Source organism: Rhamphochromis sp. 'chilingali' (assembly GCF_963969265.1).
Source record: "Rhamphochromis sp. 'chilingali' genome assembly, chromosome: 8".
Classification (NCBI taxonomy): Eukaryota; Metazoa; Chordata; class Actinopteri; order Cichliformes; family Cichlidae; genus Rhamphochromis; species Rhamphochromis sp. 'chilingali'.
Genome location: NC_137935.1, coordinates 29,281,565 through 29,297,608, shown reverse-complemented (window position 1 = coordinate 29,297,608; position 16,044 = coordinate 29,281,565). Strand labels below are relative to the sequence as shown.

The 16,044-nt window shown below is 40.6% G+C and overlaps 1 protein-coding gene across 1 annotated transcript; it reads right to left on the bottom strand.

The window, feature by feature from the left end:
• Nucleotides 1-3,360: 3,360 nt before the first annotated feature.
• On the bottom strand, nt 3,361-15,367 carry LOC308401804 (von Willebrand factor A domain-containing protein 5A-like). The gene is made up of 20 exons (XM_080890236.1): nt 15,202-15,367; nt 14,567-14,614; nt 14,242-14,444; nt 13,930-14,152; nt 12,581-12,747; nt 12,383-12,497; nt 12,077-12,252; nt 11,896-11,984; nt 11,087-11,231; nt 10,640-10,719; nt 10,450-10,564; nt 10,179-10,337; nt 9,976-10,079; nt 9,634-9,842; nt 8,859-8,927; nt 7,359-7,397; nt 7,057-7,116; nt 4,806-4,969; nt 4,512-4,635; nt 3,361-4,399 (listed from the first exon to the last, which is right to left on the bottom strand). The coding sequence occupies exons 2-20, from the start codon at nt 14,604-14,606 to the stop codon at nt 4,320-4,322; spliced, it is 2,361 nt and encodes a 786-aa protein (XP_080746362.1). The 5' UTR covers nt 14,607-14,614; nt 15,202-15,367; the 3' UTR covers nt 3,361-4,319.
• Between the last annotated feature and the right edge of the window lie 677 nt (nt 15,368-16,044).

Genomic DNA, 16,044 nt, shown 5'->3' with positions numbered 1-16,044 from the left:
AGGCTAGCCTGACTATGCTAAGTCACAGAATTGCGAGCACACTAAACTACCAAGCTTCAAGTACAATCCAGCGTCGACTGCCGTCTGGTAAATACCTCAGCCCAAGCGAGGAAAGATTAGCAGCAGCTGGGTGGTGTGTTGGCAGCCGAGCCCCGGTCAGGGGTCGGCCATTCTCTCCCGGAGGCGTGGCCAGACCTGGAGTAGGGGGGGAGGGGAGGAGAGGGAGACACACACACAAGCAGGACCGTCCGACCATGACATTAAGCTGATGATGCTGACGTTCATTCCTTGAATTCCAACTGTATATTGTCTAATCTAAAGACACCATAAACAGTGTACTGTCAGTGTATAGAGATGAAAAACAGTTAGGACAGCTTATGAAATATCTGCTTACATCTTGTTGAATTCAGTTGTGTGCATCCACAAAGAGCAACAGATCAGCTGATTACAGCCTGTAATTTTGATGATCACTGGGTTTTTATTTGTTTGGTTGTTATGGGAGTCACGTGGGTGCTAGCGGTGACATAAATGGGCGTTGTCAGTCTGTCATTCACGGGTTTTGATTTTGACAGAGAGGAGGGCTGGGTAGCCGTACTTTTTGTTGACCGCTGCACAACATGTTTCGCCTTGTTACATTAGAGCCTGTGACGTTGTAAGAGTCTGAATCAGGAGCCGATGACATTACTCTGTAAACTCTCAAAGCACTTTAATAAACAAACAAACAATTCCACCTCTCGCATTATTGCGTAAAGTTGACAGCGCGTCAGGCAAATAGGCAGGCTTCATCCCCGGCCTCTAGCGACTGTGGAAGTCGGTACAGTGGGTGAATTCAGTAACCTGTGCCGTTTGCCTAGAGGGGGGCAGAGGGAAGAGACCAGTGGATGTCCTCCAGAGGCGGCAGAGGCTGGCCAGTGAAGTCCTGAGCAGTTTTTATCACCCTCTAGAGAGATTCGCTGTCTGCTGCTGAGCAGGATGCTTTATATTGAGAGTAGAAATGCTCTAATAGATTTGCAGACAGGTGGGGCTTCTTCAGTATTCTGAGGAAATAAAGTCCCTGTTGTGCCTGTTTTATAATAGGAGCACCATTCGTTGTCCATTTAAGGACCTCATTGATGGCAACTCCCAGAAATATAAAGCAAGCACCCCCTCATCCTCCTCACCTCCAGATTCCAGTGGCCTGAGCGCCCCTCTCTGTCGCCTGAAAGCAATGACTACTTTTGGTTTTTTAATATTTAGGGAAAGGTTTTTATAAGAGCACCAATCAGATACTGACTTGATGTCAGATGTTCTTTTTATATTATTATTTTGTGGACATCAGATATCTGATATCAGCAGAGATGGGAAGTAAAAACCTAAAAACATTGAAGGTTAAGCAGTGATTCTTTTTTTCTGTTTAAAATCAAAACTTTGTGAGTTTTTATTTCAAATAATAGCTGATGAGCTTCATCTCCATATTCTACCAGTTGGTGATGGTAATTCATCATCATTTGAATGTACTAATAACAGAGTTGCAGCAACTGAAGATACATAATTTAAACAATTATTCACCACACATTTATTTAACTCAGCTTTTTAACTAAGCATTACTCCATTACCAATTGATTAAATTGTGTATTCTAACTGAGGAAACGTAACTTTTATACTTCTTTAATTGGCGATTCTGTTCTGAGACATTAGAAGTTAGAGACACCAGCAACCATGGTCAATTATCTTCCAGGGGCCGGAGAAGGTGACATTGAGGAAAATTTAAAACTGCTGGCTAAGGGTAAACGTAAATTGTCATGTTTCAGCTGTGTACAGGCAGGAGAAGGACCCAAACGCAAAACTCACGACAACAAAATTAAATTCAAAAAGCTGCTTTATTGCAGAATGGCATGGTAAACTAAACTAAATTAAACTGGGACATGGATAAACTGACACACAAGGAAACACAGCCGTGAGGGGGACTACGACACTGACAAAGAGAAACACAGGGCTTAAATACACTGAGGGATAACGAGGGAATGAGAGACAGAAGGAGAGCGCAGCTGGAAGTAATCAGGTTGGACGGAAAGGGAAGCAAAACTAGAAACACTGAAGGGCAAGGGAGACTTAACAGGGGTTGGAAGACACAAGGGGAATCTAATAACAAAGAACTAGAAAAACTCATGAGCTTAATTATATAAACATCCAAATAAACTAAACTCAAAACACTGGGTCATAAGACCCAGGATCGAGACATAAATTCAGTACAATTATAATTCACATCGGCAGTAATGATACCCAGTTACGTCAATTGGAGGTCACCAAAATGAATATTGAATCGGTGTGTAACTTTGGAAACAATATTGGAGTCTGTAGTTTTCACCGGTCCCCTCCCCAGTCAGACCAGGAGTGACATATTTAGCCGCATGTTCTCCTTGCTGGCTGTCTGAGTGGTGTCCAAAAAACGATGTGGGCTTCATAGATAATTGGGAAACTTTCCAGAGGAAACCCGGTCTTGTTAGGAGAGACAACATTCCTTAGATGGAGCCGCTCTCATTTCTAGAAATTTATTTCTAAATACAATTTATTAAACACATATTAAAAACATGACTATCCAGAGTTGGGATCAAGAAGCAGACTTGCAGTCTTACATGCCTCTCTTCTCTCCTCCCAGCAAAACACCGACTTAAATGAGTCAAAACCCCGGAGTCATATTAACTATCAGAATCCTTGAAGCACAGGCCGAGTGCTATGAGATTGACTCTAAGATCACAACCTGATTAAAAACAGAATCTAACATAAACATTCTTGAGATTACGGGATGGCAAAAAATGTACTTTAAAACAAGATCTTCTTGTTTCATTGGGACAGTAAAGTCCCATAAGAAAGAATAGGCATACCTGTGTAAGAACAGGTATCACTGCTATGGAGTTTAATGTTTTACATGCAGACTCAGGGCTGCTAGTCTCCTCTCGGCATTTAAACATTGGTAATTTAGAAACTCACAGTTCAACAGCACAACACTGTGTTTCCTTTTTACATCAAACATTTCTTTCAGCCATCTGTTTTTATCAGTGGATACATGACTAACTTTTATTCAATAGCCACAAATTACACAAATCCAAGATTAAATATTTTATTTATCAAAGACATGTGATTACACATTCATCAAGGAGCTAAGCACAGTGTAAGAAAAACTTTATAAAGTAATAATAAATGTTTTATAAAAATCATATTCTCTGATGATCACATTACACGTGTCACATCTGTTTTTTGTTTTTTTCACTTTGGACTGAACATGGTAACGCCTGGACCTAAAATATCAGGGCTGATTTTTTTGTCCCAGTCCAGGCCTGCAGCCCTCCGTTAAGAAACCATGTTCTGATCTCATTTCCACATTGATACAACCATGATGAGTTTATTTTAGTGCGCTTTCATTGAATCCGTTTGATCTTTATTTAAGGTCATTGGTTGGATACTTAAATGTAAAAAACAGAAACTCACTCGATCAAATTGTTAAGTGGTTGAGCAGGCTGATCCACAGCTGAGCAGAGCATCCCTGTACACCAGACCGTTACAGCAGTTTGCTGGTTTAATTTGTCTTGATGGCTCACACCTGTTGCATAGTGAGTTTCAGTTTCTACCTTCTGGGCAAAGGTTCCTGGTTTCAAAATGTAAAACATGGAGGTTTGAAAATAGCTTTGTTGTAGCCGCCATTACTCAGATGAACAAGTTATAGCTTGTTTGTGGTTGTATTAAGAGTATGTGATGGATGGCTCATGACTGCAGAACAAATCTAGCTATGCAGTCCCTCTGCTGGCCTTGATTTCACTCGCTGTGAGACATGGCTGATGATGAGGTCTCATTTGTTAGTGGAAATTATGTCCAGCTGTTTACTTACATGACATGAATTAAAAAGTGAAAGATATGCATTGGAATAAGGAAGAATTTTGCTTCACTATGACTTTGAATTTAAGCTGCATATTTTCCTCAACCATGATTAAAAAATGTGTTGAAAGACAGAACTGGCCAGGTGTGTTGGTCTTTTTAAATATTTTAAAATTAAATTATTTATTTTTTTCATGGTGACTCATTAGAAGGAATGATGGGTCCAAACTCATGTGTGTTGTTATTTGTTTAATATTTGATGCTTTCAAGCAAACAGCAACATTAAAGTTAGAATAGAAAAGCAATAATCTCTGGTACTCTTACAAAGCTGACTTTGGACACATGCAGCATAAAATAAGGCACATTAGATAATAAAGTTGGACGATGCAAAGATTAATGTGGATGAAGTATGAAGTAAATCTGCTTCTGTGTATGAATCATAAAGAAGTTGTTAGTTTATAAAAAACTCAGAGGCCAAGGGCAGTTTTTTGCACACTGCAGCCCAACAATATATTTCCGGCTTCCACACACTCTGTCACAGACAGTGCTGGAAAAAAAAGGAACACACAAAACAAAATAACCAGTTAGCATTAATCTTAACGACTGTAGCAACTCAGTATAGCCATCACAAACTGAATGCTTATTTTTGTGTTTACTACCTTTTTGCGCACTGAGCCATGACACAGCCTTTGCAGCCAGAAGCTCCCACTCGTCCTTTGCATCCATCTTGAAACCATGAAGCCAGATCAGAGCCAGAATGGTGGCCCACACTTCACTGCTGGCCTAGCGTATAGAATCAGAAGTCATGTAGTTAAATATTAAATTAAGTGAGGCAGCATGCAGATGTTCGTTAACATGAGTGTGTAATTTTGAAAATTCAATTTTGAAATCATTTTAATGAATACGTTACAAACACCCACTATTACTGTGTTATTATTTATTTAATAGCCCACCTTTTCAGGCTTTGACTTTTCCACCTCCTCGTTGGTCTTTCCCAGTGCAGCAGCCAGAGCTGGATCAAGCAGCCAGCAGCCAGACGCCTTCTGGAGGGAGACTAACTGTAGCAAAGGGTCTCTGGGTGGCTTCTTAGCAGGTGGAAATTCTTCATCCGGCAGTGCTAAAGGGGAAATTTAAATACAAGTACATTCATAAAGTTTTTTATGCTGATCACTCTCCTTCTATTTAGTTAATAAAATCATCTTAATTGGGGGGAATTAACAGAGCAATATTTTAGAAAAAGAGTTTAGTTAATTAAGAAAATAGTTCCATTGATTCGGTTAGCATCCACATGTTGCAATCTTTTTTTCCTCACATACAAGGTGTTGAATAATCGAGCTCCACCTTATATTAAAGACTTTATAGTATCGTATCAGCCGCTCTCTGACTGAGCTGTTCTTGTGTTTAACTCCTGTGGAACCAGCTCCCAGTTTGGATTTGGGTGACAGACACCCTCTGTACTTTTAAGACTATGTTAAAAACTAGGGGTGGGTTTTTATAATCGATTTATCGATTAAAATTGATTCTGGCTTGGATAACGTGAAATCGATTCATTAAAATCCTGAATCGATTTTTTAATATAAATTTATTTTGCCCGAAATGCCAGAATCTCTGGTGAAACCTCAAAATTTCAACAACCACCAAACAGCTAAGACAGTAAATGAGAGCAGGAACACGGATTCTGCACAAAGACGTAAACACACAGCGCGGACCCGCGGATCAGAATCAGTGAGATGTCGCCTTTCTCACCTGACGGCACGGACATGGTCCGTGCTGAAAGCCGACAGCTCGCTGATTCTGATGTTTCGGCGGCTCCGCCTGTTTACGCCCTTTCTGTGCTGATTCTAAAGCTGTTAGTTTTATCTCTCTCCAAACAATATTGACCGAACCAGCAGCAAAAGAAGATCCAAACTAAGCTTCACAAAAACATCGTCATGAATTTCCTCTGACTTTTGCTGTTTTGCTTCCACCACACTTCATGCACAGCTCTCTCTCTCTCTCTTCAAGAACAGTTTCCCGTCTAAAAATCTGTTTTCTGCATCATTCGCTTGCTTGTTACGCACAAGTCTACTGTTGTTTACAGCGCACTGGGTCGCTGGTTTTTTTTCCTTTTACATACTTCTGAAGAGAAAACCTAATTTCTGCCGTTCAATACTGAACAAATTTAAACTTTCTAAAATTGTGCAAAATGCAAAACGCTTAGCCGTGTCTCTAATAAAACTGCTGTAACGTCAGAGGTAACGTTTATATGTTGATTAATGGTTTTCTTTTGTTTTTGATGTACTGCAGAATATTTTCATAAAATCCCAGGCCAGGAAAATCACCTTCATGTTTTTCTGTGTTTTATGTTCAGCTACTTTGACACAAAGGCATCTGCTGTGACGCTCACACCTTTGATAAAGTCTTGCGTGTGTCAGCTTCCTTTTTATAGATACAAAAATATGTAAATCTACTGATCTGAATTATAATATTTCTGACTGTCAAAATTTCCCAGATTCAAATCGAATTGAATCGAATCGAATCAAATCGTGGATCGTATCGATTCGGGACCTTGTGAATCGGAATTGAATCGATTCTAGAAATCAGTGACGATACCCAGCCCTATTATTCTTGATAAAGCATATAGTTAGGGCTGGATCAGGTGACCCTAATTCCTTCCTTATTTATGCTGCATTATGTCTAGACTGCCGGGAGATTCCCATGATGCATTGAGTAATTCTTCTTCAGTCACCTTCTTCACTCCCTATGTGTTTATACACCTCTCTGCATTATTCTTCCTCTCTGGCTCTCTTCCACAGTGTGTCTTTGTCCTGTCTTCCTACCCTCATCCCAACCTGTCGCAGCCAGGAGGGAGTTTTTCCTTCCCACAGTCACCAAAGCGCTTGCTCATAGGGGGGTCATATGATTGTTGGATTTCTCTCTTTTTTGTATTACTGTATACAAAAGGTATTTTATGAATTTCACCAGGTTCTGTACTAGGACCAATACTTCTTATGTTACACCTGTTTAGGCAGTATTATTAGAAAACACTGAACTCTTTTGCATTGCTTTGCAGATGACTCTCAACCCATGAAACCAGATGATACAAAACGAATTAAAACGAATTAAACTACAGGAATGTCTTAAAGATATTAAGGTCTAGATGACTTTTGCTGTCCAACTAAAGATAAACGTGTCTATCTAAAACAAAGAAGTCAAAACAGATACCTCCGTAATAGCACTCGTCTTCGAATTCTGGAAGGTTTCCATAATCCACCTCACAATCTGCTTTTTCAAAGGAAATTCAACACTGAGCACACACACTTGAAGTTGTAATCAAAATTAATACATTTTTCCCCTCATTGCACACTGAATGTAGTAGCATGCTCAACACTTAACAAAATGTAAACCTCTGTATTTTAAAATTTTGAAATTTAAAATTAATAGTAGAAAAATCAAAATTACACTTGGAAAAGAATCAGTACATATTCAAGTGTGTCCATTTAAAGCAAAGAAGTCAAAACAAATACCTTCAGAGTCATCCATTGCACAATAGTACCGTAAACCTGCTTTTTCAAAGGAAATGCAACAGTGAGCACACACACTTATAATTCTACTCCCAATGAAAACACAAGTAAACATTTTTCTTTCATTGCATGCAAAATTTAGTAGAAGCTTAACTGATGTGGGATCTCATTTTACTTGTCTGACGAGAATTTGTCAGCATGAGCAAATCATCTGACGTTATATAACTCAGACTAACTCGGTCTGTGTCAGCAATCCCAAAACTAACTACCAGAAAACAAAAACCCACCCTAGACTGAAGAAGTCACTTGGATGAGTGATCAAACATTACTCCCACTGAAAACGCTTCATCCAGTGAACTTTACCGTATTTTCCGCAATCTAACGCGCACTTAAAATCTTTTAATTTCTCTCAAAAATCGGCAGTGTGCCTTATGTATGAATTCTGGTTGTGCTTACCGACCTTGAACTGATTGTACACGGCTCAAAAATCAGTCAAAAATGTCTTCGTGCGACATTGGTAACCTACAAAGCCGCACTGCTTGATGGATTGTCGGAGCATTACGGCTACTGTAGTCAGGAGCCTCGCGGAGTAATCTGGGTCCAAAACTCTGTCCGCTTCAGGTCCCAAAGTCAAACGAAGACTGCAGCATCACTGAGAGCTAAAAACTGCCTGAACGCTTTCATTCTTAATAAAATGATCAGCGTTGCTGCTTTTCCAGGTGTAACAATTAAGTTTAACACCCAGGCATCCATGAAAACAGAATTCATGAACTTTCTGAAAAAATTTAAACGTAAAGCTTTGCTATCAGTTCCAACATAAATGAAGACAGAAAACTAAACAGCAATAACTTTTGTACGGTTACTGAAGTTGGGCTAGCTGGTATATAATGATGTGCTAAGTGATTGCTAGCGACACAGCTATGTTAGCATAACATAAACACAGTGAAGCTGGAGGAGGAACACTAACTTTTGTCTACTTGATAAAAGTTAAAGTGAGGGTTAGGGACAAATGCAGTCAAATGACAGGACGCTGAAAACGGACCAAACTTCAGTGCTTAATGCATCTTATAATCCAGTTCGCCTAATGGTCTGAAAAATACGTTACTTTCAAGCTCCCAGGCCTCTGGAAGAGGATGTGAGCTTGAAGGACAGACTCTCCGCAGGGGCAATAGGTGAATTCTTTATATATTTTGTGTGTCAGCGTGTGTGTGCGCGTGTGTGTGTACTTTTACTTTTAAAAGGGAGTTTTTCCTCCCAGTCGCCAAAGCGCTTGCTCATAGGGGTCGTATGATTGTCGAAGTTCTCTCATTTTGTTTGTATTATTGTATACAAAAGGTATTTAAAAAAGTGCATTGAAGTGGTTTGAGTCATATGTATTTAATAGTCTCCAATTTGTTCTTATAACTAATTATTCTTTTTCACACACACACAAACACAAACACACACCTGTGATTGTAGAAGTACTCACACTGTGTTTGCAAAGGTAACAAACCTTGTACTCACCAGGTGAAAAACTGGAAATATTAGCTGTTAGACAGCAAGTGGTAGCAGCAAATCCCATTAGACCAGCCACTAATAAGATAAGATAAGATAAGATAAGATAAGATAAGATAAGATAAGATAAGATAAGAATGCCCCCATAACAATATGAAGTAGATAGGATTGCTTAGGGCTGCTCAATTAATCGAATTTTAATCACGATTACGATCTGGGCTTTCAACGATCATTAAAAATGACTGAGCCGATTATTAGCCCCTCCCTCGTGCTTTACTCTCGCGCTGCTCCGTGTGGCAAATCGAGCGCACCTCTCTGCATTTCGAACACGCGTCACAACAATTAAGAGGACCCGAGGGAAGCTCGGAAAGCTAAGCAGAAGTTATTTGGAGAGGAGAGTGACTGCCGTTGGTTGAAAAGAGAGGTAAAGAAAACTTCAGTGGTGTTGAAACATTATGGGTTCGCGGAGTCAGACGTGGATCAAGTAGACACAGTGTGTAAACTTTGCTATGGTGTCGTAGCTGCACCACAGAGCAACACTGCAAAGTTCACTAAACATAGATGTTTACATTTTTCATTTATTTTTTATATTGCAAACATTTGCACTGTTATCAGTATTTGCACACTATTTTATATTATTTTTTGACAATCTTTAAAGTCATTATTCAATACATTGTTATTGTTAAATAAATATCGTCAAATAATCGAGATCTCAATTTCAGTGAAAATAATCGCGATTATCATTTTTGCCATAATCGAGCAGCCCTAGGATTGCTCATTATACTTGGAATATCTCGGTGCAGAAGAGGTCCTTGAATCTCCTTGTTGTTGTCTTTATTGACAGCAATGAAAGCAGTGAAAGAACTGCTCACTCCTGATTGGACACTCAGCTGCACCACCTTCTTTTTTACTTCTTCTTTTTCCTCATTGTTTTCTGCTTCCATCTCTAGCAAGCAAATAAGAGTCCGAGCAGCTAACCTGTGGACTATTAAGCTACAGACAAGAGAAAATATTGGTATGGTGACATGGTCACAATGACCAATATTTTTTAGATCATACAGACATAAAAAGTAAGCTTTTGTAAAGTAAATATGTAATTGTACCAGTGGATTAACAGCTCATTTACCCAGTGTCCTCTGCAGGTCTGAGACTGAAGTGCAGCTGGTTCTCAGAGGGATGACCTGCCAGGCTGTACTTCACCATCACACAGCCCTCTGCTGCCTCTGAGCTCTGACACAGAATTACAGTGTTAAACCAATTTCATTTTATTTCAAAACATGACAAGCATAAACACAGAGATTGTTCACTGTGAGAAGATGCTGTTCCTACCTGTCCAGTAAGCTGTGCATAAATCAGTGACCTTTTACCCTGGAAAATGGTTGTGATTGGTGGAGAGAGGACGGTGACAGTTGATCCCTTTGGTAAATCCCATGTAACAGAAACATCTTCCACAGCTGGCTGCAGAGCAAATCGCAGCGACTGCATCACCTGATGAGTATAAAAACCAAAATCATATCTTCCATCCAAACTAAAAACAAATAAAACAAACTAAAAACACAATTTTTTTTTTTACTGTAATTGTTATGAGTCATTGTCTTACTTTTGGTTGCATCCTGTCAGTCCCTGTGATGAACTGAGCGTGACCTCCTCCTTCCTTGGCCATCCCATTGATGAGAGCAGAGCTGGCCCCTTCCCCAATCCCAAAAGAGAAACACCTGCAACACAACAGCTGTTTTTAAAACACACAGGCATGGTACACGGCACATGTCATCATCTTTTTCTTGTTTTACCTGTGGGAGCCTGAATTCTTCTTCACCAGATCGATCACTTCTTTGGTGTTCCCCACCTCTCCATCAGTAAAGACAAACAGCTGGAGAGGAGAGTTTACACACAGTTTTTCATCTACACGAGCTGAAACACAACTCTTTGATATGTAATCAAGTATGCGGTCAGTAAACTGTTTTAACCAGTAAAAAAAAGAAAAGAAGAAGCTTTAAGCAAGAGTGAGAGGAACAGTAGGAACCACTCAACAGATCAACTCATGTATAATTAGCAGATTATATGAGATATGTTACGACTGATACAGGGCTTGATTCATGGTCAACTTACATGTTGGAGTAATGAATGAGAAAAAAGGAAGGACAAAAGGATGACATCAAGGTGTGTGTGTGTGTGTGTGTGTGTGTGTGTGTGTGTGTGTGTGTGTGTGTGTGTGTGTGTGTGTGTGTGTGTGTTACCTGTCTAGGCTGAGTGGGAATGCAGGGCTGGCTGTAAATATGTTTGAGCGACTCCAGGATTTCTGTTCCTCCAAGATCAGCCTCCATCTGCTCAACTTTCTTCAGAGCCTCCTCCATGGTCTTCTCACCATACTCTACACTCTTACTGCCATGACAAACACACAAGTGAGATCAAACATAACCTGGAGTTTTGCAGAATCATCCAAAGGCAACATGTTGACTAACAGCAGGGAAGATATCTTATCACACATTTTGTCATGGTCCCCATGTCTGCCCGGCAGGCTCCACAAGGCCACATGTGTTTTTGTTTACATTCTCCTCTCTCCTTCCCGTCAGGGAGGAGCTCACTGCAGGCTCCCGCCCTTGGCACACAAACCTGCTTCTCGTCAGGCTCTAATTATGGGTTGGACTCTTAAGGCCAGGACGCAGACAGCCTCATCGCTGGATGATTGTGCTAGACAAGTCAGTGAACCTCAGCCTTGTATCTTTAAGCTCTGTGAACTTGCTGTGATCTCTGCGTAACCCCACTCTCTCCTGTGCACAGTTTCCCCGGACCTGTGACCAACCCGTTGTTTGAACCTTTGTAAAGAAGAGGAGCTAGCGTGTATGTGATTCCCTTCCCGGACTTCCCTTTTGGACCCAGGACCCCCACTATCACCTCACTGTATATATCTGCACCTGGTGACTTAAATAAACGTTGTTTCCACTGAACTCTGCTCTGCGCCTGAGTCCTACTACAACGCATGACACATTTACAGTAAAAAGTGACAGAAAAGTGATATCACTGAGATCATATGAATATAACTCACGGGAAGATGTGTTCATAACTGGACCCAAAACTGTAAATGTTGAAATAGCAGCCCATTGGTAAGCTCTTCAACAGGAGCAGCAGAGTGTCCTTCAGGGAAGAGAGAAAAGATGGTGAGGCCACTGTGTGAGAGGAACAATTTAAGGAAATATTTTGTAACACTAACACCACATCATAAATACCTTGGCACTGCTGATCCGAGTTTCCTGCTGCTCAGTGTTATTCGTAGCACAGTCCATACTTCCAGATCGATCCATTAAGAACACAAACTCTCCACATGAAGCCGTTGAAGACATCACAGACTGGGGGAACTCAGGGTACAGACTCACCATCACCACTGGATCACCCATCAGAGAGCCTGAAACACATGAAAAGGACAGAAAAATGTCAAGTTTACATTTTGTAATAGCTCCAACACAATTAACTTTTAGATTGAAGAAGGACAATTTTTATTTGCAAACTAATGACTTCACTTATTTTTCACTCACCCGGCTCAGCAGAGGCCTGTCCTGCCTCCACCACAGCAGTGGGCTGGTGGGCGTCTTTGTAATAAATCAGCAGTTCAACATCTCTGTCAAACTTGTGTCCTGCAGCCAGCTTGACCTGCACACCACAAACACATTCATATTTATTCATCAGTAACAAGTAACAACCACACGCAGCAGACACATCAGCACTCTACCTACCGTGGCCTGGGTTTGATCAGTGTTGAGGTACTGCAGAGGGTCCAGGGAGCAGTTGGACTCTACTTTAGAGATTGGACGAGGAGAGGACACTCGGGCAGAAAAAGACAGACTGTAGGGCACCAGAGAGGCTGGAACAGAAGTCACCTGGACACCTGCACCTTCACTACCTGCACACAGCATCAGGTAAAATATGCTGTAATTAATGAGGTATAATACAATCAAATAATTTAGGCTGTAAAGACTCTGGTTCACATGGTAGTACAGATAAAATGAGGAAAGCATTTTGCTCAATATAAACAAAACTACTTTACAGCTGTTTTAATTCAAAACAATGAAAAAGTGACAGAAAAGGAATAACTTGACTTTTATGACCTACGGATGGAATAATGAACCATATCGGTAACAAAACACAAACATCATTTTTTGCCTATTCCTTCTTCAGAAAAAACAAAAAATCTGTTAGGGTGATATAAAATTTCATGTCAGCGAGAATTAAATAGTGTTAAGTATATAAACCTGTTTACTATCTAACTTTTGGAAAAAATAAGGGAAACTCCATATAAACACACTCAGTTAAAACCATTTACTGATATAAAATCATGACGAGAGGGAGAGTCTGTGTTTGCACACTGCATCAACCTACTTCCAAAAAAAATTATAATCTGACAAATGCAGTCCTGTCAAAACTAAACACACCAGTTCCAACAAGGTTTTATGAGGTGTTTGTGCTGATTGGTTTGGTTTTCTCTGACTGTGATGGTCAATCAGTCAAATATCTCCAGTTTTGGGTTTGTTTGTCATCTTTCAAGAAGTCTTGTGATTGGTTCAGGTGCAACTTTGAAAACATGCTGCCAATGTCTTTTTGAGAAAAGAAGTTTTCTCCTGCAACCCCTAAAAAATAAGCCACACTTGTTCAGTCTTATTCTAATACCTCGAAATCTAACATTTGATATGCTAGCTGAGGCCTGTAGAATCTGAGATACAGCTTTTGGGCTTTTTGTAATTTCTCTGAGGATGCACTAAAGCTTTTCACTGGACTGGAACATTTCTTTTTCACAGCTTTTTATATTTGGTAATCACAATGTGATGAGAAGTGAATCCTTTTTCTTGCAGAAAATCAAGTTGAAACTTGACCTAATTATCTTCCAGATTTTTCGCACTGTATGTGTTTTCCTGTATGTGGCAACAGTTTCATATCTGGTTCTGTGTTCACACCTTACAGTAACTGGCAAAGTTGGAAGATGGTTTTTTTTGTGTTCTGTCAGTGGTGTGAAGGTTGGAAGGTGGTTCAAGACTTTCACTGATATAGTTTAAGCATTTCTGGTCCAAGTATTCTGAAGTTGTCCTACCCTGAGGTTGGTATCGAGGGTTGAGCACACCAGGCAGACAGAACCTCAGACCATCATCAGCCTGCACAGCCAGCTCAGTGACGTACTCCAACCTGATGGAGGCGCTCTCTGCTGGAGGCAGACTGCCCACACGCAGAGAGAATATATCTGGACTCTCATCACTCTCCTCCAATAGGAAGGCCTGCTGACCGGAGCTCAGAGCATCATCATACTCCTCACGAGCCTGAAGCACAGGTGACAAATGTCAGTGACATTCACTGTGTTTATTTTGAAGCTCACTTATAATCAGGTTATATTTACTGTCCAGCTCACCTTCTGTTTCTCCTTCACCTCAGCTACAATCTGCGTCTGTCCAATCTGAGCGCTGAAATGACAGACAGCAGCATCTCCAGGCAGAGGGAAGACAAAAACAGCCTCTAATGGTTTGTCCTCCTTGTTCTCATAGTTCAGAGTGGAGACCACTGTAGCCACATGGTCCCTCACCTCCAGCTCCACCTCAATGCTCTTCAGAGGAACTGATAGAAAAATAATATTAGAATAAATACAAACCATACATCAGGGTATTATTATGTGCCATTACAACAACAACAAAATCTACATTTGAAGTTGTTTTAATTAACTTCTTTTCCATCAGTACCTGGTTCCTTCTGAAGAGTTAGCAGACCACAGCAATCCATTATCTTACCTGTAAAACAAGAACACTTAATACTGAAACTTTTACACTTTACAAATACGGAACATTCAAAACATATAGCCGCAGTCAGAGAGAACGGGTATGTCGACCGTGGGAATAAACGTTCTCCGTTAACTACTTTCTTTTTTAGGCTCTGTGCCTAAAAAAAAAACCTTCATCAAATAAAGGAATCACTGTAAACATGGCGCTTCTGGTCGATTTTTAACCGAAACTCGTAACACAAATTGCTCCTGACCGATTTATGTTTTGAGTACAAGTTGCTTTGGTGATGTAAGCAGCTAAAAGGAGAGTCACTATCGGGAACAGCTCGCTGACGCATTAATCAGAGTTTTTTGTACAGGCCTCGGGTTTTGTTGCAGTCTTGTTTATTATTATAACCAGCCAAGCGTCCCTCTGACCGTGACTTTCACTTTCACATTAAACATGCCGTCTGTTGTATAACCCTGTGGACTTTCTCCACTGCATGACTGTAGACACACATAAACCGTGCATGATTCTGTGTGACAGCACCCACATGACAGCGATAAGCTTTCAGGTTTTCCTGTCAGTCCAGCTGCTGTAATAACGGACAGACTTACCTCAAAGAATGTACTGATGTTTCCGGTACAGTTTTACTGCAGCCCCCTCCTCTAAATACGTGAAGAATGGTGTTAAAACACGTAATGTTTTCGCTAACAACACTGACCTAACTGAAACAAGACTGCCACCGGGTATGCTCGATTTTCTTGTACGAGAGCACCCAGTGGCGTAGTGATGTGTCGGTCGCGAACGAAACGGCTATAAGAGCCGATTCTTTGAAGTGAACGACGCGAGCCGACTCCTTATCGGGAGTCCTGTTTTTTTTCTTCCTTCTCGAATTTGCGTGTCATCCTTGCGCAGGGGCCATGCTAATCTTCTCTGTATCGTATCCAATTTAGCGTACGCGCTTCCTTCTCTCACCCTCTCTATGGCACTTATTTCCACTTCCCTCCGCATGCGACCCTTGTGCTTTGCGCTGGGAAGAGGGGGGAGGGGCGGCAATCCGGTTGTTCAGTGATGATGTGACGAATCCTACTTCCGGGTCTAAAGTAGTCTGCGTTTAATATGGCTTTTGTGTTGTTAACACGTTTAATGTTATGTATTTTCTTCTATTTGATCTCAAAAAGCTCCTAAAACAGTCAGTGATCACTGTTGACCTCCCTCGGCTTTTATTACTGTAAATGCTGGCAAAGCCACTTTACTTTGCACTTTTATTTTGAAGAGTACCTTAGCACTTCCTCTTTTATTGTGTCAGACTTCCTGTTCTGTTCTCGGTGAGGCGACGCAAACATGTTGCTTCAGAGTGAGTAAAAGCGTTTGTTTTTGAGGGTACTCATGCAAAACTATGTGTTTTATTTATCTGTCACATGCTATAACTTTGAAAGTTTACTCAATGTGGTTGA

Coding starts and splice junctions, on each gene's coding strand:
- LOC308401804 (XM_080890236.1), bottom strand. CDS start 14,606: ATGGATTGCTGTGGTCTGCTAACTCTTCAGAAGGAACCAG. Junction 14,445..14,566: donor AACTCTTCAGAAGGAACCAG/GTACTGATGGAA, acceptor TTTTTCTATCAG/TTCCTCTGAAGAGCATTGAG. Junction 12,748..13,929: donor CCCTCGATACCAACCTCAGG/GTAGGACAACTT, acceptor TGCTGTGTGCAG/GTAGTGAAGGTGCAGGTGTC.